General features: G+C 47.7%; 1 protein-coding gene across 1 annotated transcript in view; it reads left to right on the top strand.

Annotated features, from left to right (window-relative positions):
* The window catches only part of TECPR1 (tectonin beta-propeller repeat containing 1), a 102,664-nt gene that overhangs the window by 22,380 nt on the left and 54,298 nt on the right, over positions 1-25,986 (top strand). The window contains exons 8-11 of the mRNA XM_040441831.1: positions 9,572-9,673; positions 9,905-10,050; positions 11,183-11,616; positions 16,889-17,034. Of these exons, the coding sequence (XP_040297765.1) occupies positions 9,572-9,673; positions 9,905-10,050; positions 11,183-11,616; positions 16,889-17,034 (828 nt within the window). The remainder of the gene's footprint in view (positions 1-9,571; positions 9,674-9,904; positions 10,051-11,182; positions 11,617-16,888; positions 17,035-25,986) is intronic.

The following is a 25,986-nucleotide window of genomic DNA, read 5'->3' as shown; positions in this document are numbered from 1 at the left end:
AGACTCCTGCCAGCCTTATTATGGAGCACCAGGATTCCCTCTCACTCCCCTTTAGGCCGAGCAGGCGCTGGCTATCGCGGGCACTAGGGGGTTAATAACATCCAGGCAGGCGCTGCTGCACTGCGATAGACCCTGCGCCGGAACCAGTTATTCCCTTGAGGTCTGGGAGCTGGGGTCAGGTGAGAGCGCTGTTTTCTCAGCCCCCAGACCGGTCCAATTCCTCAGCCACCAGATACCACCCTTTCGGGAGCGGGCACCTGAAGTGCCGCTCCGGAAGGGGTTAACTCCAGGTTCGATGCCGGCCGCCGCAGCATTCCGGCCCGCGCTCTCCCAGTCCGGAGTGAACTCTCCCGGAGGAAAGGGGGGGGGGTTTTGGTGACGCGCACAGATTATATTTTAAGCAGCAGGAGAGCTCATGCGCTCTCTCAGGTCCCTCTTGCCCCGGCCGACCGACAGCTTCAGCGAAGGAGGCTCCCCCCTATCTGTGATCCGCTGGTGTCAGGGCTCTTAAGGGGTTAATAACTTCCCTGGCAGGGGTCGGGGTGCGCTCTGGCGCAAATCTTTCCTGCCGCCACACCACCCCCCCTCCAGAAGCCGCTGGGCCCCGCCCTCTCCAGGACAGCTTAACCCCTTCTGGCCAGCCACCTCTGACGGCCAGCACCAGATTATTCTGAGGATTCTATCTCAGTACAGGTGCCTTCAAGTTAGAACAGTTAACCCCTTCCTGCTTCTCTGCCCATTTGATGTTGGGCATCCAAGTTTTATAAAAAAAAAAGAAGTTAAATGCGCGTTCATACGGGCCCCCTCCTCAGCCTCATCACCGCAAGACCACCCTGTCTGTGTAGTGCCAGGCTGGGCCCGTGTCCTATACGGACAAAGGAGGACCTCTCATAGCTCCCAATCCGCCCTTCAGGGTCGTTGGTTGATAATCCTCCTCCTGCGCAGATCCAGGGAGGACAGCTGAAGTATTCCAATCCACCATCCGGGTCGTGGGGTTGATAGTTCTCTAGCGCACTTCACAAGGACCTCTGGATCCCAATCCGTCCTCCGGGGCCGTTTGGTTGACAATTCTCCACCTGTGCGATCCGGTGCAGAACCTCTGGAAGTTCCCAATCTGTCCTCCGGGGCCGTTTGGTTGACAATTCTCCACCTGTGCGATCCGGTGCAGAACCTCTGGAAGTTCCCAATCTGTCCTCCGGGGCCGTTTGGTTGACAATTCTCCATCTGTGCGATCCGGTGCAGAACCTCTGGAAGTTCCCAATCCATCCTCTGGGGTCGTTTGGTTGATAAGCTCCGTCTACTCAATCCGGTGGATGGACCTCTAGTCCCACTCCACCCTTTGGGTAGTTTGGTTGATAATTCTCCACCTGCACGATCCAGTGCAGAACCTCTGGAAGTTCCCAATCCATCCTCCAGGGTCGTTTGGTTGATAAGCTCCGTCTACGCAATCCGGTGGATGGACCTCTAGTCCCACTCCACCCTTTGGGTAGTTTGGTTGATATTCCCCACCTGCCACGTAGCCTGCAACTGCCACGGGCAAGTTTCATAGAGGTAGAACTGCGCGCAAGCAGGCCAGAGCAGAACATGTTTCTCCTGGGTCACCTCCGCACCCCCACCTTTTCTCCCTAGGGTCTTGCTCAGACGCACCCTCCCATCCCTGGGGATGTTCGGTCCGAGGGGGAAGATCAGTGATTCGGCCTCCGACTCAAATCCGTTGCAATTTTCCAAGATTTCGTCCATGGTAGACAGCAGTTCTTGTCGTCTGCATTTACCCCTTCCTCAGACAGAGTATTGCACCACTACTGCATACAATAGGTGAACTAACCGCTATTTAGTGCTGTTTTCAGTGTCACCCGTAGCCGTTCCCCCTTCCGTAGGGGACGGAATCGCATTTCCACTGGGTACAGTACGTACCGTATGCATTAGCCTCTTCCATAGGTGGCGTTATGGCTTTATCACCGGTTACAGTGTTTGCCGTAGGCATTACCCCTTCCTTGGTGGAGTAATTGCACTCTCACAGTGTACTGGATTCGCCATATGCATTACTCCCTTCCATAAACGGCGTAATCTCTCTACCATTGCATTCAGTTCCTGCAGTATGCATTGCCACTTCCGCTAGCAGTACTTGTTGTATGCATTACCGCTTCCATAGGTGGAGTAATTACACTACTACGGGATACAGTACTTGCCTTATATATTGTCCCCTGCGGTAGGTGGACTAAGTACAGTTACACTGGTTTTCAGTGCCGGACGTATGCATCCCCCTTTCGGTAGGTGGCGGCATTGTATCTCCACTAGGTTCTGTACCTGCCGTATGCATTAGCCTTCTCCATCACCGTGCTTCCTGTTGCATTCTTCTTCCACAAGTGATCCACTTACAGGGGAATACCTAAGCATCTTGGGTTGCTGCAGTTCAACTACGCTTTCACAGTGGGGCGTGGCAACTGTCGATACCCGCGGGTGCTGGTGCTCTGCATCTAGTGGCGTATGGGTGGATACGGTAGCTGTTTCCCCATCGTATCCTTCTTATCTTTCGGTTCTGGTTTGGAGCATGGTTGTGACATCCTCTGTCCTCCCAGAGGGGTTGCCTGCAACACTTATGTGTCCTAGAGACCACCCATCTCCATGGGCTTCTTCGGTTCCATTCGGTCATGCTATTGTTCATCAATACGCCATTGCGCATAATATGGGGAGTACGTTCCAGCAAGTCGAGTGTTTACTGACTCTGTAATCCCCCTCAGCTGGGGGTTCTACCCTGACGCTAGCTTTCTGTTGCTCCTGTTCAGAGCCCTTCCAGGTAAAGTGTTTGAGGCTAGCTCTACTTAAATGGGGCAGTATGGTGCCATGGCTTCTACGGGATAGTCTCAGGCCTTCCCCTCAGTTTTGCGCCGACGGGGCAGGCGCTGGCTACTACTAGGGGAGTGGTATTTGCGCTACCACTACATACTATGGTTCTTACTGCACAGCCCCTTCGTCAGGTGGCGTATTCTTCTAGCACTGAATTGGTGGCCTCTGCGGTGTGGCCCCTCCTCCGCTGGGGTATGGGCTAGCGATACAGTTGTGGCTCCCTTTGCTTGGCTTCCTCCTCAGGCGGAGTTTTTTTGGCACAGCCACTAAATCCCTGGTGCATCTGCATTTGCACTGGGTGTTCCTTTTGTGGGCTTTTATTTCCAGAGTTCCGGACCCGGCTAGTGGGCTGCGGCGCACTACACATCCCTTACGACATTGTGTAAGGCGGCTGCTTGGTCCTCCTTGCACACATTCACAAACTTTTACCAGGTGCATACTTTGCATCGGCGGATGCGGCCTTAGGCCGCATGGTCTTGCAGGCGGCGGTTTCTTAGATGCCTGCCGGGACGATTGCTTCCATGGGTCTGTGGTTTTTCCCTCCCTGTGGACTGCTTTTGGACGTCCCACGGTTCCTGTGTCCCCAATGAATATGGGCAAGAAAAGGAGATTTTTGTATAACTTGCCAGTAAAATCTCTTTCTCGCTCTTCATTGAGGGACACAGCACCCACCCAGTATTGTTGTTCGACCACAGTTGGGATGAGGTTTTGATGTTGGTGTGCTGTGCCTCTTTTTCTCCACACATAGTGTTGTGTGTTTCTTCCAAACAACTCAACTTTGGTTTCCTCTGTCCACAGAATACTTTGCCAGTACTGCTGTGGAACATCCGGGTGCTCTTGTGCAAACTGTAAACGTGCAGCAATGTTTTTTTTGGACCGCAGTGACTTCCTCTTTGGTATCCTCCCATAAAATCCATTCTTGTTTAGTGTTTTACGTATCGTAGATTTGCTAACAGGGATGTTACATAACTCTCTTGCATATGCTAAGTCTTTAGCTGACACTCTAGGATTCTTCTTCACCTCATTGAGCAGTCTGCACTGTGCTCTTGCAGTCATCTTTACAGGACGGCCACTCCTAGGGAGAGTAGCAGCAGTGCTGAACTTTCTCCATTTATAGACAATTTGTCTTACCGTGGACTGATGAACAGCAAGGCTTTTTTAGATACTTTTATAACCCTTTCCAGCTTTATGCAAGTCAACAATTCTTAATCGTAGGTCTCCTGAGAGCTCTTATGTGCGAGGCATCATTCACATCAGGCAATGCTTCTTGTGAAAAGCAAACCCAGAACTGGTGTGTGTTTTTTTTTATAGGGCAGGGCAGCTGTAACCAACACCTCCAATCTCATCTCATTGATTGGACTCCAGTTGGCTGACACCTCACTCCAATTATCTCTTGGAGATGTCATTAGTCTATGGGTTCACATACTTTTTCCACCTGCACTGTGAATGCTTACATGGCGTGTTCAATAAAAACATGGTAACATGTAATTCTTTGTGTGTTATTAGTTTAAGCAGACTGTGATTGTCTATTGTTGTGACTTAGATGAAGATCAGATCACATTTTATGACCAATTTGTGCAGAAATCCATATCATTCCAAAGGGTTCACATACTTTTTCTTGCAACTGTATATATAAAGAAGGACTTGCATACACACACATATATATGTACTGTATGTTCCGCAATCACTCAAAAACGCAACCATCGATTTCCACAAAACTTGGTATACACATCCCTTGCTACCTGGAAAGGGATGTGAGATATTTCCCTAAAAAATACCTGCATTAGCCAATACAAGCCTGCAAGTCTTTCTCATCCGTATCATTGGGGGACACAGGCTTGACCATGGGTATAGTTGTTGCCGCTAGGAGGCGGACACTAAGCACAAAGTGTAAGCTCCTCCCCTTCAGCTATATAGCTTCTTGCAGGGATCAAGCTAAATCAGTTTTAGCTTATAGTCTATCTGTCCCAGACGGCATCTTTCCGGCGGACGGATTCCCTGTTCGTGATTCCAGAGGGGCTGAGACGAGGGCTGGTAGCGTTGAAGACTTCCATTTCCCGATGGATTCGTTTGGCCATTGTGGAAGTGTACCACGTTAATGGCCGGGCCCCACCCTGCCGGGTGACTGCTCATTCGGCTCGGGCAGTGGGGGCCTCTTGGGCGGTGCATCACGGGGCTTCGGCCCTCCAGGTGTGCAATAATTTGTAGTGGATGGCACTCCTTGTGTAGCTTTCGGTGCTCCGTGGTAATATTCAATATAGATATGGGTAAAGTAGTGGAGATGCGCAGGAACGCTGCATAGCAGGGAATGTACAGGACTTATCAATAATATGAAGCTATAATTGAATGCACATAGGTTATGAATAAAAGATACTAGAGTACAGTCAAATGAGGGACATAGAAGCCAATATTAATAATAGCTCTAAACTATGTGGAGGTATATACTACCTGTTATGATGAGGCTATGGGGGTAATTTTTTCTGTGAAAAGTAAGAAGAGAGTTGATAAGTGTGATCAAGGCTATATAGATAACGATAGATAATGGTAAGCAAAAGCAAAAAACACAACAATCAATACATAAACAAAATGTAGAAATCAAATACGAAAATCAAAGTCCCTATTCATTCCATGGGGAGACAAAGTTTGTAATTCGAAGATCCAAAATGCCTCTCGCTCTTTGAGGCGTGCGATTCGATTTCCTCCTCGTCTTGCTGGTGACACATGTTCCAAAACCTGGAACTGAAGCTGATTGATTTGGTGTTTTGTGGATAAAAAGTGGTATGGGATCGGAAGTTCGTTTTTTTTTGGCAGCGAATATCGGACTTATGTTTGGAAATACGGTCACGGATACACTGGGTTGTTTCACCTACATAGGCTAGGCCACAAGGACATTTAATGAGATACAGCACAAAAGAGGAGTTGCACGTATAAAGGTCTCTAGGAAGGTCTCCAGGTGTGCAAGGCGGCTACTTGGTCGTCGTTGCATACTTTTTCCAAGTTTTATAGAGTGCACACATTTGCATCTTCTGACGCTTCTCTGGGGCGTAGAGTTTTGCAGACAGCGGTTCTCTGATTGGCTGGAGGGTTTCTTGTTATGCCCACTCTTGGGGACTGCTCTGTAACATCCCATGGTCAATGCCTGTGTCCGCCAATGATACGAATGAGAAAACTAGATTTTTGTACTTACCGTAAAATCTGTTTCTCTTCCGTTCACTGGGGGACACAGCTCCCACCCATTCTTTTTGTTTAGGGGCCTTTGTGGCTCTGGGTTTGTACATAGTGTTATTTTTTTTATTTTTTTGTGTTGCTTTTGCACTAACTGATTTAGCTTAGTCCCTGTAGGAAGGGTATAGCTGAAGAGGGGGAGCTCACACCTTTGTGCTTAGTGTCCGCCTCCTAGCGGCAACAGCTATACCCCTGGTCAAAGCCTGTGTCCCCCAATGAGCGGAAGAGAAACAGATTTTGCAAAAATCTAGTTTTCTCTTCATATCCCGACTGCCATACACACGGTCACATGTCCCTTATCAGCCAATAGAAGCTCGCAGGCCCTTAGTCTCCACATACACACAGTTTTACTCCAGGTTTCCATAACAACCCAGCCATTTTTCTTCACTGTTGTAGGTCAGCTTTAGGCTAGGGCTACACGACGACAATAAGTTGCACGACACATTGGGCACAACTACACTGCTACATGTGTGGCGTGACATTGATGTCGCACCAAAGTCGCGCAACAATTTTTATAATGATAGTCTATAGTGTTGCACTGCGACATTCTGCGACTGTTGTGTCGCAGTCGCAGTATGTCACATGCCACAGTGCGACACCATAGCCTATCATTATAAAAATTGTTGAGACAAAATGTTGCGCGACACATGTCGTCTTGTAGCCCTAGCATTAAAGGGGCAGGGCACTGTGGAGGTCACTGTTAAAGGGGCAGGGCACTGTGGAGGTCACTGTTAAGGGGCAGGGGCCACTATTAAAGGGGCAGCATGGTACTGTGAGGTCACTGTTAGGGCAGCATGGTACTGTGAGGTCACTGTTAGGGCAGCATGGTACTGTGAGGTCACTGTTAAGGCAGCGGGGTACTGTGGAGGTTACTGTCAAGGGAGTGTGGTGCTTTGAATCTCACTGTTAAAGGGGCGGGCTGCTGTGAAGGTCAAAGTTAAGGGGATGGGCTGCTGTGGAGATCCGATTTTTAAAGTGGCGGGGCACTGTGGGGGGGTCAGTGTTAGGGTGCATTCACATGACCGTATAAATGGATCCGCATCCGTTCCGCAAATTTGCGGAATGGGTGCGGACCCATTCATTTCAGTGGGGCCGCAAAAGATGCGGACAGCACACCGTGTGCTGTCTGCATCCGTTGTTCCGATCCGTGGGCCCGCAAAAAGATAGAGCATGTCCTATTCTTGTCCGCAAGAATAGGACATGCTTAGGCAATCCCTATATAGCGCTGGCCATGTGCGGTCCGCAAATTGCGGAACGCACATGGCCGGTATCCGTGTTTTGCAGATCCGCAATTTGCGGACCGCAAAACACTTACGGTCGTGTGAATGCACCCTTAAGGGGTGGGGGACTATGGAGTTTACTGTTAAAGGGGCGGGGTGCTGTAGAGGTCACTGTTATGGGGGATACTGTCGATATCTTTTAACGACACATACAAACATTAAATGAAATAGATGAAATATACCCGAGCGAAGCCAGGGCCTTCTGCTAGAATTCTTAATGAAAATCTGATCCAGAGCGCTCTGGACCTCAAACTGGGCCAAAGGTTCACCTTCCAACAAGACAATGACCCTAAGCACATAGTCAGGACAACACAGTAGAGGCTTAGGGACAACTCTGTGAATGTCCTTGAGTGGCACAGCCAGAGCCCTGACTTGAACCCAATTGAACTTCTCTGGAGAGACCTGAAAATGGCTGTCCACTGACGGTCTCATCCAACCTGACAGAACTTGAGAGAATCTGCAGAGTGGAATGGTAGAAAATCCCCAAATCCAGGTGTAAATCTTGTGGCATCGTACCCAAGAAGACTGGAGGCTGTAATCCCAGCTAAAGGTGCTTCAACAAAGTCCTGAGTAAAGGTTGTGAATACTTATGTCAATGCAAGATTTCAGTTTTTCCTTTTCAATAAATTGGCAAAAAATTCTGTTTTCATTTTGTCATTATGGAGATGGAGTGAAGATTGATGGGGAAAAGGCCGCAACGTAACAAAATGTGAAAGGGTCTGAAGACTTTCCGAGTGTCTTGTATCTGGCAGCTTTACAGCTAATTATTAAGAAGCTGTACATTAATATTCAGGTTCTGTATTGCTCAGCTTAGAGGGAGCAGCACCCAAACGGCCATGCTCTCAAAGGTATGGCGGAAACAGTGGCGTGCCTAGGGTGTTTGGCACCCGGGGCGGGTCCTTTCTCTGGCACCCCCTCCAATACTTTAAAAAAATGGTACCCCCTTACAGTAGTATTGCCCTCTTTGTACAACCTTCACAGTAGTTTTGTCCAGATATGTGCCCTCTCACGGTAGTTATGCCCATATTGTGCCCCTTCAAGGTAGTTATGCCTTCACTGCACAACTTTCACAGCAGTTATGCCCGCATTGTGCCCCCTTTAAAGTACTTATCCCTTCATTGTTCCTCCTTCACAGTTGTAATGCCCTCTTTGTGCCTGCCTCACAGTAGTTATGCCCTCTCTGTGCCCATTTCAAAGTAGTAATGCCCTATCTGTGCCCCCTTTACAGTTGTAATGCACTCTCTGTGCCCCTTCAGAGTAGTTATGTCCTCACTGTGCCCCCATAACAGTAATAATGCCCTCTGTGCCCCTTCATAGTAATACTGCCCACTTAGTGCCCCATAACAGTTATTCCCACCCACTTTACAAGAGTAATGCCATCTGTGCCCCCTTCATAGTAGTAATGCCCATTGTACACCTTCATAGTAGTAATGCCCATTGTGCCCCCTTCATAGTAATAATTCCCACTGTTACTCTTTCACAGTAGTAATGCCCATTGTACCCCCTCGATAGTAGTAATGCTCATTGTGCCCCCTAATACTAGTAATGCCCTTTGTAGTAGTATTGTCCTCTGTGCCCCCTTTGTAGTAGTAATGCCCTCTGTCCCCCTTTGTAGTAGTAATAATGCCCTCTGTGCCCCCTTTGTAGTAATAATGCCCTTTGTGCCCCCTTTGTAATAATAATGCCCTCTGTGCCCCCTCCATGGTAGAAATACCCTCTGTGCCCCTCTGTTAAATAAAATAAAAAAGCACAGTACTCACCTTGTCCTGCTCCTGAAGCTCACAGTCCTCTCTCCCCTGCAGATACAGATCGCGCTGCAGCACTGTGTGGGCGGAGCCTATGTAGATTCCCGGGCTGTAGGCTCCGCCCACACAGGCCAGCAGCGCGATCTGTGCCTGCAGGCTGAATGGTGGAGCGGGGAGAAGTCTTCCTGCTTCACCAGTCAGTGCGGGAGAGAGGGAGTGCGGGGAGCTGAGTGACAGGACCACAGCTCCCTGTGCTCCAGCAATGAACGCTTCCATCTATATTGATGGAATCGCTCATTGCTTCTAGGCTCTGGCACCCCCTGAGAGCCGGCACCCAGGGCGGACCGCATCTACCTTGGCACGCCACTGGGCGGAAACATTGCCCGCATGATCTCTAATATTCTGCTGCTCGGGGCGTGAAAGCAGCATCTTGTATACACCCGTCTTTCAAGTTTTGCCTCGTCTCTTCTCCAGGTGTGGTTTCGTAGAGGAGTAAACTCGCACAACCCATGTGGTACTAGTTGGATTGAAATGGTGGGAGAACTGGCAATGCTCAGCGTTGGACTGAACGATCAGGTAATGCCTCAACCCAGACGCACTGAACTCTCAGTAATGAAATGAAGCTGTTAATCTACAGACCCTGTGGTCAAAGGCGTAAAAGACAAGAAGACCACGAGGGAGCCACATTTTACATGTTCACGTTAGCTAATGAATCTCTGAAATGCTTCTGGCAGCGCAGAATGAAACAAGACTGTGGCACAAATCGTGCAATTCATATATTGTGTATACGGTTTGTGTCTCATTCAGGTCTGGGGCATCGGATATGAAGACAGAGCAGTATATTTCCGGCAAGGTGTTACCCCAAGCGAGCTCAGTGGAAAAATGTGGAAAGCCATTTTGGTTCCCAGAGAAAGTGACAGGTCAAACTCTGGAAGTGTCTCAAGCATCAACAGGTAATAAGAAAATTGAGTGATCACAATGACGAGAGGAAAGTATTTGTGTGGCCCCTGAGAAGTTTTATGAGCTTTCTTCTCCCTTTCGGAATTTTTCTCTTCTTTGCTGTACAAATGCAACATCAGGTTTTCACATTTAAAGTATGTACATGATGTATAAGTTAAACAGATGTCATGCAGTTGTATCTGGCATCTTATCATTGTAAAAAAAATATATTATATATGTTTAAAGTATGCTTTTTTTTTTTTTCCTGGATTTTAGGCTTTTGCATTTTTTGTTCTCCAACGTATATGTTAAACGTGGGGAAAAAAAATGAACACGGCCTCAGTAAAGATCAGTAAAAACAGTATTATGTGCAGAGGGCATGCAGGGGGAAAGCAGTGCCGTGTGTGTGCTGCAGCAGTGGAAGAAATGATGTCGGAGAAGGAAGCAACTTCTGCTGGACAGCCCAGTAACACGCAGCCGTAGTTGTGATGTATGCAGCATACTTTTTTTTTCAGCGTGGAAATTTTTTGCTTTGTGCACCTTTTGGGATGTAAGGGGGGTGGGGGTTAAACACTCCCTCTTGGGCTGACCTGCAATATCAAGCATATTTGCCTACTTCCCAATGCCAGTTCCCCATTCCTTCTTCCTTCTCTCCCCAACCTTAGCTACGCTCCTAGGATGTGAACTTCCATTTCGATGCTGCTGCAGCCAATCATTGTCTGTAGCTGTGAACTGCTCTCCTTGTGTCATGTGACTAATTGACATGACCCAAGGAAAGCAGGTCACCCCTGCTGCCAGTGCCTGACTGCAGCGGCATTAAAATGGACGTTTTACTTTCTGGGATGCAGTGGAGCAGCCAAGGTTGGGGAGAGAAGATGCCAGTAGCCAGTCCCTGGAAGCAGATAAGTATGCATCTCCTCACAGATCTGCCCAATAGGGGGAGGTTTGCCAAACACCTCCTCCCCCAAATGTTCACAACCCTTTTAATGGTAAATTTACTAATTTTGCCGTTGTACATTAATGTAGAGTGCAACTCATGGACACCTTATTTATAATGGCTATCCTATTCCTTTCAGAATATTCATGCCTCCAATTAAAAGATGGTAATCCGCACCCTGACTTCTGTCCATGTTTAATTTCTTTTAGTGCTGGCTGTTTCTTTGGAGATGAAGTGAGGGGTCAAACAGATTCAGTCGTCCACTCAGATGTAGATTCAGAAGCCGAACAACCACAAGTACAAGAGTCATGTTCCAGTAATTTGGAAGTGAAGGACATCACTAGCCCAAGTGCAGATCTTCCTTTGGCCTCCCAAGAAGAAGCCAGTTCCAGTTGTGATGAATTGCCTGCAAACTGCAAGATGACCAGAGCTCCCCAGTGGAGCAGCATTGATTTGGTTGAAGCTCGCATCAATTTACTCCAACCCACAGATGACGCTGCCAACCTGTCTGTATTTGAGACCTTCCCCGAAGGAACTGAAGATTCTTTTGGAAGAGATACATTTCCTTTGTGGACATGGGTTTCTGGAGGGAGCTGTCTTGTTGACTCTCACAGCTCACTTAAATGGTTCACACGGCAAACAGGTATCTGCTTTATGTTGTACTTATTGGTCTAAAGATATAGGGGCACATTTATTAAAGGGGTTCTGCACTTTCATTTAACTGATGATCTATCCTCTGGATAGATCATCAGCATCTGATCGGCGGGAGTCCGACACCCGGGACCCCCGCCGATCAGCTGTTTGAGAAGGCCGCGGCGCTGCTGCATTCTCAAACAGCTGATCGGCGGGGGTCCCGGGTGTCTGACCCCCGCTGATCAGAAGCTGATGATCTATCCAGAGGATAGATCATCAGTTAAATGAAAGTGCAGAACCCCTTTAAGACCAGCGTTTTAGACGCCGGTCTTAATAAGCCCCTGCGCTGGCGGTGGATCACTGAAATTACGTAGAGGCACCAGCCTCTACATAACTTTGGCGTATCCACCGCCGATTTTAAATATAAGACAGCTTCCTTGCTGTCTTACATTTAGACAATTTTCTATGCCTTAACCAGGTGTAGAAAATGATTAATGAGACGGTCCTGCTGGCCCATCCACGCCACGCCCCCTTTTTATAGACCTGGCGTGAGCGGGGAAGAAGTTGCAGATTCTGCCGCAAGAAAAGTTGCGTATATCTGATCGTAAATGCCCCCGATAAAGATGAATGCATATTATGGTTATTAGGCTAGCACATCATAGTGGCATAGGGTTGCTTGAGTAGCCAGCGAATTTCATTGTTTCCCTTTGGAAGAAATATTAGGGGCAACTAATAACAATTGTAAAAATTCAGGCAAATTCAGATGCGGCAGATTTGCTCTGTGGATTTTGCCTTGCAAATCTGCACCAAAGTACATTATAAGACATATAGGATGCCATCTTTATAGTAGTATTCCCATCTAGGACATTGATGGCATATGTCTAAGATTTTGCATCAGTATCAGATAGGTGCAGGACCCAGAGGTGAGAGGAGGGACCCGCTCCTATCTCCAGAACTAGGCCCTCGAAGTGAAGGAGAGCACACTGTGCCTGAGTGGCTTGCTCTCTATTCACTCTTATGGGACTCTAGAAAATATATGAATGAGCGCACTTGCCTATTTTTGGAAGTCCCATAACGGTGACTAGAGGGCAAGCCATTTTCAGAAATCCTATAGCTGTAAACGAAGGGTGGCTGTACATTCGCGGCTGCTCTCCCTTCATCTCAGGGGGCCCCATTCTGGAGATAGGTGCGAGTCCCGCCTCTGGAAGATAAGAAGCTGGAAGCGTTTGCCAGATCTTCCTTTGAAGCAGTGGGCTGCAGCTGGTGTTTGCCTCTACATGGGTGTGCAAGGCTATGGGAGAGTGGACAAATAACTTACGTCAGGGTCTTGAGTCGGGAGTCCCCTCGGAGGAATTTGCAGATGTGGCCCTGCAGCTCTCACATGCCAGTGCATATATTTGTGAAGCATCTTTGGAGGCGACCAGGTTTATGGCTCGCTCGTCAGCCCTATTGGTGGCTATTCGCCGTACCCTATGGCTCTCATGCTGAGCGGCAGATAATGCTTCAAAGCGGACCCTGACGGCCCTGACTTTTTGGTAAGCCCCTGGGTGAGATCATTTTGGACGCTACAGGTAGTAAGAGCACCCATTTACCTCAGAACAGGGGGCGGTCTAATAAGGCAAAAAAGCGGAACCCTTTTTTTTCGTCCCTTTCAGAGTTTTTCCGGCCCCAAGGGAGCGTCCGATAAGTCGGCCGCAGGCCAGAAGCACATGCCTTCCTGGCATTCCCGTCAACAGGGCTCCAAGTCCTTTAACACTAAGAACTCCGCTGCATGACGGGCGGCTCCCGGCGCCCTCCGTTCGGGTGGGCGGCTGGCTTCATGTGTTTCGGCATGTTTGACTGGCTCACATCTCAGATGCGTGGGTGAGAGAGGTCATTGCAGAGGGCTACAAGCTGGATTTCAAATCCTCCCCTTCGCCCCGTTTTTTTCGGACGTCTCCTCCGGCCTCTCCCGCAGCCGCAGATTCTTTTTTTTCTGGCAATTCGCACGCTGCTGCAGCAAGGTGTGATTGTTCTGCTTCCTGCGCAAGACCGTTTTCAGGGGTTTTACTCCAATCTCTTTGTGGTTCCCAAAAAAATAGGGGACGGTCCGTCCCGTTCTGGACCTCAAGGCGCTCAACCGTTTCCTTCATGTCCGCAGATTCCGGATGGAGTCACTGAGGTCGGTCATTGCATCCGTGGAACCGGGGGAGTACCTGTCCACGATACCTCGATAGACATAAAGGACGCTTATCTTCACATGCCCATATTCGTCAGTCATCAGAGGTTTCTCCGGTTCGCAGTGGGTCCATTTCACTACCAGTTTGTAGCTCTCCCATTCGGCCTGGCCACGGCTCCCAGGGTCTTTACGAAGGTTCTGGCGGCAGTCATGGCCCTGCTCTATGCCAGGGGAAATGTGGTGATCCCTTACTAAGACGAGATCCTTGTGAAGGGTCCGTCGTTCCAGGGGGCGGCAGACAGCCTGAGCATAGTCCTGGACACCCTGGAGCGCTTCAGATGGATCGTGAACAGACAGAAGTATTGTCTTTATCCATCGCAGCGATTGACTTATCTGGGCATGGTACTGGACACTTGTTAGGCCAAGGTGTTCTTGCCTCCGGAAAAACTATCCGCTCTTCGTCTTCAGATTCGCTCATTATTGCGGCCACCTCCGGTTCCCATTCGTCACTGCATGCGGGCTCTGGGGCACATGGTTTCTGCCTTCTAAGCAGTTCCCTATGCTCGGTTCCATAACAGAGAGCTTCAGCAAGCCATTCTGTCCAGCTGGGATCGCTCCCCAGCCTCCTTGGAGTGGCCAATGCGTCTCCTTGCCCCAGTGCGCCGGGCCTTCAGATGGTGGATGGTCTCTCCGATGTTGACATCGTGGCGTTCGTTTCTCCCTCTCCATTGGAGGATGTTAACAACGGACGCAAGGCTCGGGGGTTGGGGGGGGGGGGGGCAGGGGTTGTGTTGGAAAATCTCTCGGTCCAGGGGATATGGTCACGCGAGGAGCGCTCCCTTCCAATCAATGTTCTGGAGTTGAGGGCTATTCGGCTCTCTCTGCAACACTGGGCCGACCATCTCAGGGGTTGTCCGCTGCGGGTGCAGTCCGACAACTCCACGGCGGTGGCATACATCAATCACCAGGGCAGCACCCGTGCCCGACAGTCATGGAGGAGACGGCGCTGATTTTCAGCTGGGCGGAGAAACAGGTTCCGGTGCTATCAGCAGTTCACATTCCAGGCGTAGACATCTGGATCGCGGACTTTCTCAGCCGGGGGACGTCTCGATCCCGGTGAGTGGGCTCTTCACTCGCAGGTCTTTCGGGACATCTGCGAGAGGTGAGGTCTGTCTGATGTGGATCTGATGGCCTCACGGTTCAACAACAAGGTCGAGGACTTCGTCGCACGGTCCAGGGACCCCAGGGCCCTGGCATGCGATACCCGTGGAGTCGGTTCACGTTTCCTTACGTGTTTCCGCCTCTTCCGCTCATTCCGTGGCTTCTCAGGAAGATCAGGTCCGAGGGACTGCCCGTCATTCTCGTGGCCCCAGATTGGCCGCGCAGGGTGTGGCACGCGTCCCTAGTCGCCCTTCTCGCTGACAAACCTTGGCGTCTTCCTCTTCGGGAGGACTTGCTGTTGCCGGGGTCGATCTTCCACCCGAATTTAGGGTCGCTACATTTAACAGCATGGCTGTTGAAGCCGCCGTACTGAAGGCTCAGGGTTTTTCGGATGCAGTGGTCCAGACTATGATTCGCGCCAGGAAGCCGTCATCTTCCAGAATCTACCACCTGACTTGGAAGTCCTACTTTAGTTGGTGCGAGCGGCGACAGCTGTCTCCCGTTCGTTTTTCTTTGCCGCGACTTTTGGCTTTCCTACAGTTGGGCATGGACTTGTGGCTGGCTCTCAGCTCCCTCAAAGGGCAAGTGTCGGCTCTCTCCATTCTTTTTCAGCGAAATTTAGCTTTGCTTTCGGAGGTTTGGACTTTTCTGCAGGGGGTGGCGCATGCTGCGCCCCCCTACCATCCTCCATTGGATCCTTGGGATCTTAATCTAGTGCTCAATGCTCTCCAATCTTCTCCGTTTGAGTCTTTCCTGTCTTATAAGGTGGTTTTTTTGGTTGCAATTACTTCTATCCGTAGAGTGTCGGAATTCGCGGCTCTGTCATGTTGGTCGTCTCATCCTTGAGAACAGTCGCTCTATACTCTGGATCTGGTGCGTGCAGTGCGTATCTATCTCTCCCAGACGGCATCTTTCAGGCGGACGGATTCCCTGTTCGTGATTCCAGAGGGGCCGAGACGAGGGCTGGCAGCGTCAAAGACTTTCTTTTCCAGATGGATTTGTTTGGCTATTGTGGAAGCGTACCTCGTTAAGGACCGTGTCCTGCCCTTCCGGGTGACTGCTCATTCAGCTCGGGCAGTGGGGGCCTCTTGGGCGGTGCATCACGGGGCTTCAGCCCTTCAGGTGTGCAAGGCGGCAACCTGGTCGTCTTTGCATACTTTTTCTACGTTTTACAGGGTGCACACCTTTGCATCTTCTGACGCTTCTTTGGGGCGTAGAGTTTTGCAAACAGCGGTTCTCTGATTGGCAGGGGGTTTGTAGTTAAGCCCACCTCCAGGGACTGCCCTGGAACGTCCCATGGTCAATGCCTGTGTCCCCCAATGAGACGGATGAGAAAACAACTAGATTTTTGTACTCGCCGTAAAATCAGTTTTTCTTCCGTTCATTGGGGGACACAGCTCTACCCAGTTTTTTGTTTATGGGCCTTTGTGGTTCTGGGTTTGTACATAGTAATTTTCTTATGTCTGGCTTCTCCTACTGCTTTTGCACTAACTGATTAGCTTGGTCCCTGTAAGAAGGGTATAGCTGAAGGGGGGGGAGCTCACACTTTGTGCTTAGTGTCCGCCTCCTAGCGGCAACAGCTATACCCCTGGCCAATGCCTGTGTCCCCCAATGAACGGAAGAGAGACAGATTTTACGGTGAGTACAAAAATCTAGTTTTTGCGGACAGGGACAGGCATTGTTACAAGGGATCGGCAAAAAAAAAAAAAAAAAAACATGCAATACGGATGGGCGTCCTCTATATTTTTTGCGGATCTGTGTTTTGCAGACAGCAAAATATATATGGTCATGTGCATGAGCCCGAATCTGAAGCAAAATCCACATGTAACACGAGATCTTGCTATTGTTGCCATAGTAGAAATTTTACCATAACTTGGTCATACCTAGCCTTCCGCACCGCTACAGGTTTTCTTACTATGTGCTGTTAACTCACTAAACGGCAAATGTTTTGCAATTTCTTCAGGTTTAGCAACCAGTATGCAGTCAATGTCATTGTCTATCACCCCGGCAAATACAGCGATGTGGAGGAAACAGATATTTGAGCAGCTGAGTGAACGCACAAAGCGAGAACTGGACAGCTTCAGACACTACGAGCCCGCCGTAGATCAGGTATGCGCCAGTCTAACAAGTACAACCTGGAGAAAAAGCAGACATCAAACTGGGGCCTATTCTCTGTATCTATTGGGACTGAAAATACTGTTTTAATAAAAGAGTTTGTCCCGTCATAGACAATCTTCTTACTGTACTTATGAGTTTAGCTCCAGAGACCTTGGGCAAACAGATGGTTAAAGGATACAGCTGGTTATACAACTCCTGCAGTGTCCACTACCTGAAAAGTGTATTATAGCATACAGCCATTCAAAATAGGATTTTCTGTGCTTACCTGTAAAATCCTTTTCTTGCTGAGTTTATTGGGGGACACAGAAGACCATGGGTATATCTGTTGCCACTAGGAGGCGACACTAAGCAAAAAGATGTTAGCTCCTCCTCTCAGCTATACCCCTCCTGCAGACACTGAGCTAATCAGTTTGTACGAAAGCAGTAAGAGCAGCCAGGAGAAGCCAACAGAAACCAATAAAAAGGAAGAAAACCGGAGATGGGTCAGAACCAAGAAAAGGAGGGACCCATCAAGGAGAGCCAGCAATGTACTCACGGGGTGGGAGCTGTGTCCCCCAATGAATTCAGCGAGAAAAGGATTTTACAGGTAAGCACAAAAAATCCTATTTTCTCGCTCGTATCATTGGGGGACACAGAAGACCATGGGACGTTAAAGAGCAGTACCACGGGGAGGGAACAAGAACAGAACGAATCCAAAATCTTTGGATTCCAGGAAGGCCAGCCAGAGAGCGGCTGAATACACAGAGGCCCCAGCTGGGCACAGGAACAGAACAGGGGACATAAGCCACGGCTTAGGAGACTTCGGAAGAAATGGAGAGCACACAGAATATCCACAGATGGACCAGAAAGAAAACAAGTCAGTCACCAGAACAAATGGAGCGACTACAGGAATACCGGAGAGAGAAAAAAAAAACCTTGGCCCAGAAAACTTCTAAAGAAGTGATACCCAAGGATCAGTACCCAGGAAAAAAACACCCTAGAGTGATCAACAGACACGCCCTGGCATGAGAAAATAAAAAAGCTAACTGAAAAATAGTGTCTGGAAACCGAGGGACAAAGAACAGCAGACGTGACGAATCTTGCCCCCCATGGGGGAAGAAGTAGGAGTGCGAGAAGGCAACAACACCAACCTGCATACCAGGCTGCCAGAGGAGAAGAACACTTCAGCAAGACCGTGAACAAGTCAGGGCTAGAGAACCTGGATGTCTGACATGACCATGGCCCACAAGAAAAAGATCTCGAGGGAGAGAAGAGACACAATGGAACAAGGCAGTAGAACCGACCCCAAAAAAATCACAAAAAATTTGGGATTAACCTGGTAGGAAAAGAGTGTCCTCCGGGATCAAAAAAACGTCCCTTTCAGACCTACGGCTAAGGGGTTTGCCTCATAAGGGTGTTCCCCAAGGAATATGACAATGTGGAGGTATGTAGAGAAGGACCTTAAGCTCTGTAACAAGAGAGGAGAGGAGCCGTCTGATATCTATTGAAGGCCGCCTGGACTGGCAGACCTAACCGGAAACGAAAGAAAAAAATTACCTAGTCCAAGGGAACAGGTAGAAGCGACGTTGATGTCTGAAAACATGAAGGTTGTGTAAACCCATCAGACACTAACGACCGCCACTGCAGAACCTCTTCGCCAAAAGAAGAAGAGAATGTGGTTATCAGAGGAATGTACAAAACGGCCAGACAGGAACCAGAGATGGTAGAAATATTGTGCCAGGAAGGGAATGTGGACGACGAACGCCACAAAATCCCAAAAAAAAACTGGGAAAGGAACCAATACTACCAGCACAGGCACTCCACAGCAGGAAAACATGTCTGCCTCCTACAGACACTAAGCTAAAACTGATTAGCTCAGTGTCAGCAGGAGGGGTATAGCTGAGAGGAGGAACTAACACTTTTTTGCTTAGTGTCGCCTCCTAGTGGCAACAGCTATACCCATGGTTTCCTGTGTCCCCCAATGATATGAGCAAGAAATGCTTTTTAGTAACTCTCCCCACCAGTAGATGACCCTCCCATTCATGATTTCCATATGCCTTAAAGGGGTTGTCTCACTTCAGCAAATATCATTTATCCTGTAGACAAAGTTTAAAGAGTTTTTCCGAGATCCCACACCCAGGACCCCCGCCGATCAGCTGCTTGAAGGCACCAGGCGCTTACAGTAGCGCCGCGACCTTCTCTCAGATTATGAAGCACAGCGCCGTACATTTTATAGTGGCTGTGCTTGGTATCGCAGCTCAGCCCATTCTCTTCAGTGAGTCTGAGCTGAGCCTAGGCCACGTGACCGATGAATGTGACATCACCTTGTTATCGCAATTCATGTGATTCTCATCTTCTTTGTGTGGTGCCAAATCAATTAGAAGTATAAGTATGTGTGCACCATGCTGCTTTCATAATGAGACCAGACACACAAGATGGTTTTTATGAAAGCATCTTCTCATCCCCCTGAGCAAGAGGGCTTTATTCAAGTTACATTCACTTAAATAGCAGACATGACATCACAAAAGGGGTGTTCCTTAAGAAAAGACTATTGGCTCCTTGACAAAATAGGAGTAGCTTGCTAATTTTATCCCTGAGTTTCATTGGCACATTCAAAAGTGGCAACCTAACTCCCCCCCTCCCCCAGTGACCTTAAAGGGAACCTGTCACCAGGATTTTGTGCATAGAGCTGGGGACATGGGCTGCTAGATGGCCGCTAGCACATCTGCAATACCCAGTCCCCACAGCTCTCTGTGCTTTTATTGTGTTAAAAAAACTTTTTGATCCATATGCAAATGAACCTGATATGAGTCCTGTGTCCGGAGAGGAGTCCAATTTTCTGAGCGCAGCACCGCCCCCCGTCCTCCGAATCTCCTCCTTGCTGGCTGACGTCACAGAGCTGGAGCGCCGAAATCTCGCGATGCGCGAGCTAGCTCATGCGTAGTTCGTTCCCTGTGCTGATGCCAGCACAGAGAATGAACATGATGCCGACACTGCGCATGCGCTAGCTCGCGCATCGCGAGATTTCGGCGCTCCAGCTCTGTGACGTCAGCCAGCAAGGAGGAGATTCGGAGGACGCGGGGCGGTGCTGCGCTGACGACACAGAGCTGGAGCGCCGAAATCTCGCGATGCGCGAGCTAGCGCATGCGTAGTTCGTTCCCTGTGCTGATGCCAGCACAGGGAATGAACATGATGCCGACACTGCTCATGCGCTAGCTCGCGCATCGCGAGATTTCGGCGCTCCAGCTCTGTGACGTCAGCCAGCAAGGAGGAGATTCGGAGGACGCGGGGCGGTGCTGCGCTCAGAAAATTGGACTCCTCTCCGGACACAGGACTCATATCAGGTTCATTTGCATATGGATCAAAAAGTTTTTTAACACAATAAAAGCACAGAGAGCTATGGGAACTGGGTATTGCAGATGTGCTAGCGGCCATCTAGCAGCCCATGTCCCCAGCTCTATGCACAAATTCCTGGTGACAGGTTCCCTTTAAGACAAAGAAATGCACATGAGGCTCTCATATCTGGTTTGCTGCCATCTTGTGGACAGAAAAGAGTAATACAGTACATCTGTATAGAGAAATAAAACCTATCTCTCACAACCTTGCCTAGGCAAAGCTGCGAGAAGGCCGTGGCGCTACTGCAAGTGCCGTTGCCTTCTCAAACAGCTGATTGTGGGATCCCGGGAGTGTGGACTACCACTGATAAGATAATGATGACCTATCCTGATAGGCCATCAGTTAAAAAAAATCTCAGAAAACCTCTTTAATACAAGGCACTTACTAATATATTGTAAGCGCCTTTTCCTATTGTGTGCAAATATGGGCCACCGCTGCTGCTTTGCAGGGTGGTCGTAACTCCTGGATTCAAGCAGTGTATAATGTGATGAAAAAATTAATGAAGCCAGCAAAAGAGGCAATATGGACAATCACAATACATTAGTAAGTGCTTTGTATGAAACCTGTCTACATGATAAATGCCATTTGCTAAACCTAGTGCCAGGAAACGGGTACACTGGTAACATGGGGGAATTCCAGAAGTGGTGGTTAAGGTGACACGATTACTGGCGGGTAACAGCAGATTTGAGATCCGCTGTTCCTCTTTGTCTTCCAGAGGTGGGGGACGAGCAGCGGGCTTGGGGAACCACTGGTCTCCCCACTCATGTGTGGGAAAATAGGTGGCTTGAGACCGCCTGTAGCCCAAAAGAAGATCTTTGGCAGGCAGACCTGCAGAAAAAGTGTCTGCCTTAGGCCTCTTTCACACTGACGTGTGCGCCCCGTGGTCGTGCTGCGGCCCGCAAAATGCAGAGCACAGTCCGTGGGGCAGCCGCAGCGGTAGTGCTTCCGTAGGGTTCCGTTCCGCACCATTCCGCATCTCCGGATTTGCGGACCCATTCAAGTGAATGGGTCCGCATCCGTGATGCGGAATGCCCACGGAACGGAACCCGTGTATTGTGGATCCGCAATACGGCAACGGGGCGCACACGCCAGTGTGAAAGAGGCCTTGTACGGACACCAAGCTAAAACTGATTAGCTCAGTGTCTGCAGGAGGGGTATAGCTCAGAGGAAGAGCTAACAGTTTTCAGCTTAGTGTCGCCTCCTAGTGGCAGCAGCTATACCCATGGTCTTCTATGTCCCACAATGAACTGAGCAAGAAAAGGATTTTACAGGTAAGCACAACAAATACTATTTTTCTGCTTTCCGCTGATGATCTCCTCAGGTTAGATCAACCGTATTAGATCGGCAGGGGTCTGACTTGCTGCCGATCAGCTGTTTGAAGAGAATGCAGCAATTGTGCGAGCGCTGCATTCTCTTCACTGTTTACCTCCTTGCCATCGGCATTGCAGCAGTGAGCAGCTGTCACCTCAATCGCTCTGTACCTTTTAAGTGAATGGGACGGAGGAGCTGTTAATTGCACTGCTCGCCCCTGCAGTGTCGACAGCAATCGGGTAAATGGTGAGTAGAACACAGCGCTTACTTCAAACAGCTGATTGTTGGGGGCGCTGGGGAGTTGGACCCCCACCAGTCTAATATTGATGACCTATCCTGAGGGTAGGTCATCAATCTAGGGAAAGCGGAAAAACCCTTTAACCCCTTGAGGACCGGGCTCATTTTCACCTTAAGGACCAGGCCATTTTTTGGAAATCTGACCAGTGTCACTTTAAGTGCTAATAACTTTAAAACGCTTTGACTTATCCAGGCCATTCTGAGATTGTTTTTTCGTCACATATTGTACTTCATGACACTGGTAAAATGAAGTCAAAAAAATAATTTTTTTTGCACAAAAAAATACCAAATTTACCAAAAATTTGGAAAAATTTTCAAATTTCAAAGTTTCAGTTTCTCTACTTCTGTAATACATAGTAATACCCCAAAAAATTGTGATGACTTTACATTCCCCATATGTCTACTTCATGCTTGAATTGTTTTGGGAATGATATTTTATTTTTTGGGGATGTTATAAGGCTTAGAAGTTTAGAAGCAAATCTTGAAATTTTTCAGAAATTTACAAAAACTCAATTTTTAGGGACCAGTTCAGGTCTGAAGTCACTTTGCGAGGCTTACATAATAGAAACCACCCAAAAATGACCCCATCTAAGAAACTACACCCCTCAAGGTATTCAAAACTGATTTTGCATACATTGTTAACCCTTTAGGTGTTGCACAAGAGTTATTGGCAAATGGGGAGGAAATTTGAGAATTTCATTTTTTTATCTAATTTTTCATTTTAACCCATTTTTTCCACTAACAAAGCAAGGGTTAACAGCCAAACAAGACTGTATCTTTATTGCCCTGACTCTGCCGTTTACAGAAACACCCAATATGTGGCCGTAAACTACTGTACGGCCACACAGCGGGGCGTAGAGTAAAAGGTGCGCCGTATGGTTTTTGGAAGGCTGATTTTTATGGACTGGTTTATTTACACCATGTCCCATTTGAAGCCCCCTGATGCACCCCTAGAGTAGAAACTCCATAAAAGTGACCCCATCTAAGAAACTACACCCCTCAAGGTATTCAAAACTGATTTTACATACGTCATTAACCCTTTAGGTGTTGCACAAGAGTTATTGGCAAATGGAGATGAAATTTGAGAATTTCATTTTTTTGCCTAATTTTCAATTTTAACCCATTTTTTCCACTAACAAAGCAAGGGTTAACAGCCAAACAAGACTGTATCTTTATTGCCCTGACTCTGATGTTCACAGAAACACCCCATATGTGGCCGTAAACTACTGTACGGCCACACAGCGGGGCGTAGAGTGAAAGGTGCGCCGTTTGGTTTCTGGAGGGCTAATTTTGCTGGACTGTTTTTTTGACACCATGTCCCATTTGAAGCCCCCCTGATGCACCCCTAGAGTAGAAACTCCATAAAAGTGACCCCATCTAAGAAACTACACCCCTCAAGGTATTCAAAACTGATTTTACAAACTTTGTTAACCCTTTAGGTGTTGCACAAGATTTAATGGAAAATAGAGACACAATTTCAAAATTTCACATTTTTGGCAGATTTTCCATTTTAATATTTTTTTTACAGTTACTAAGCAAGGGTTAACAGCCAAACAAAACTCATTATTTATGGCCCTGATTCTGTAGTTTACAGAAGCACCCCATATGTGGTCGTAAACCGCTGTACGGGCACACGGCAGGGCGCAGAAGGAAAGGAATGCCATACGGTTTTTGGAAGGCAGGTTTTGCTGGACTGTTTTTTTTGACACCATGTCCCATTTGAAGCCCCCCTGATGCACCCCTAGAGTAGAAACTCCATAAAAGTGACGCCATCTAAGAAACTACACCCCTCAAGGTATTCAAAACTGATTTTACAAACGCTGTTAACCCTTTAGGTGTTCCACAAGAATAAATGGAAAATAGAGATTAAATTTCAAAATTTCACTTTTTCGGCAGATTTTCCATTTTAATATTTTTTTTCCAGTAACAAAGCAAGGGTTAACAGCCAAACAAAACTCTTTATTTATGGCCCTGATTCTGTAGTTTACAGAAACACCCCATATGTGGTCGTAAACTGCTGTATGGGCACGCGGCAGGGTGCAGAAGGAAAGGAACGCCGTATGGTTTCTGGAAGGCAGATTTTGCTGGATTGTTTTTAGACACCATGTCCCATTTAAAGCCCCCTGATGCACCCCTAGAGTAGAAACTCCAAAAAAGTGGCCCCATTTTGGAAACTACGGGATACGGTGGAAGTTTTGTTGGTACTAGTTTAGGGAACATATGATTTTTGGTTGCTCTATATTACACTTTTTTGTGAGGCAAAGTAACAAAAAATAGAAATTCAGAAATTTCATCTCCATTTGCCATTAACTCTTGTGGAACACTTAAAGGGTTAACAAAGTTTGTAAAATCAGTTTTGAATACCTTGAGGGGTGTAGTTTCCAAAATGGGGTCATTTTTTGGAGTTTATACTCTAGGGGTGCATCGGGGGGGCTTCAAATGGGACATGGTGTCAAAAAACCAGTCCAGCAAAAACTGCCTTCCAAAAACCATATGGCGCTCCTTTCCTTCTGCGCCCTGCCGTGTGGCCATACAGCAGTTTACGACCACATATGGGGCATTTCTATAAACTAAAGAATCAGGGCAATAAATATTGAGTTTTGTTTGGCTGTTAACCCTTGCTTTGTTATGGGAAAAAATGAATTAAAATGGAAAATTTGCCAAAAAATAGCTGTTTTGGCACTGTTTTTATTTTTTAATATTTACAACGTTCATCTGACAGGTTAGATCATGTGCTATTTTTATAGAGCAGGTTCTTACGGACGTGACGATACCTAATATGTATACTTTTTTATTTATTTAGGTTTTACACAATAATATCATTTTTGACACAAAAAAAAAACATGTTTTAGTGTCTCCATAGTCTGAGAGCCATAGTTTTTTCAGTTTTTTGGCGATTGTCTCAGGTTGGGTATCATTTTTGCGGGATGAGATGACGGTTAGATTGGTACTATTTTGGGGTGCACATGACTTTTTGATCGCTTGCTATTACACTTTTTGTGATGTAAGGTAACAAAAAAATAGCTTTTTTGACACCGTTTTTTAAAAAATTTTTTTACAGTGTTCACCTGAGGGGTTAGGTCATGTGGTATTTTTATAGATCAGGTTCTTACGGACATGGCAATACCTAATATGTCTACCTTTTTATAATTTATCAGGGTTTTACACAATAATATTTTTGAAACAAAAAAAAAATCATGTTTTAGTATCTCCATAGTCTGAGACCCATAGTTTTTTTATTTTTTGGGCCATTGTCTCATGTAAGGGCTCATTTTTTGCGGGATGAGGTGACGGTTTGATTGGTACTTTTTTGGCGTACATGCGACTTTTTTGATCACTTTTATTACCTTTTTTGGGAAGTAAGGTGGGCAAAATTTCAATTTCCTCATAGTTTTTATTTTTTTATTTTTATGGCGTTCACCGTGCGGGGAAAGTAACATGACCGTTTTATAGATCAGGTCGTTACGGACGCGGCGATACCTAATATGTGTAGTGTATTTTTTTTTATTTTTTTTTTATTCAGTGATAAATGTGTTTTTTTGAAACTTTACTTTTTTCACTTTTTTTTACTTTTTTTTTGACCCAGACCCACTTGGTTCTTGAAGATCCAGTGGGTCTGATGTCTGTATAATACAGTACAGAACAATATATATTGTACTGCACTGTATTTTACACTTGTCTGAACAGATCTATGCTTTCAGCACAGATCTGTTCAGCACCATGGACAGCAGGATGCCTGAGAGGCGTCCTGTTGCCATGGGAACCTTCCCCGTCTGCTCAGTACTGCTCAGAACTGCGCAGACGGGGAAGGGTAAGTACAGGTCTGAGGGGGGCTCTCTGGGGGCTCTCTCCCTCTCCCATCGGGGGGCTGCAAAGGCACAGCAGCCCCCCGATGGGAGAGGGAGAGAGCTCCCTGCGCTGTTAACCTTTTCCATACAGCGGTCCGTACGGACCGCTGTA

Source organism: Bufo bufo, chromosome 7, assembly GCF_905171765.1.
Source record: "Bufo bufo chromosome 7, aBufBuf1.1, whole genome shotgun sequence".
Taxonomy (NCBI): domain Eukaryota; kingdom Metazoa; phylum Chordata; class Amphibia; order Anura; family Bufonidae; genus Bufo; species Bufo bufo.
This window is presented reverse-complemented; position numbering and strand designations above follow the sequence as displayed.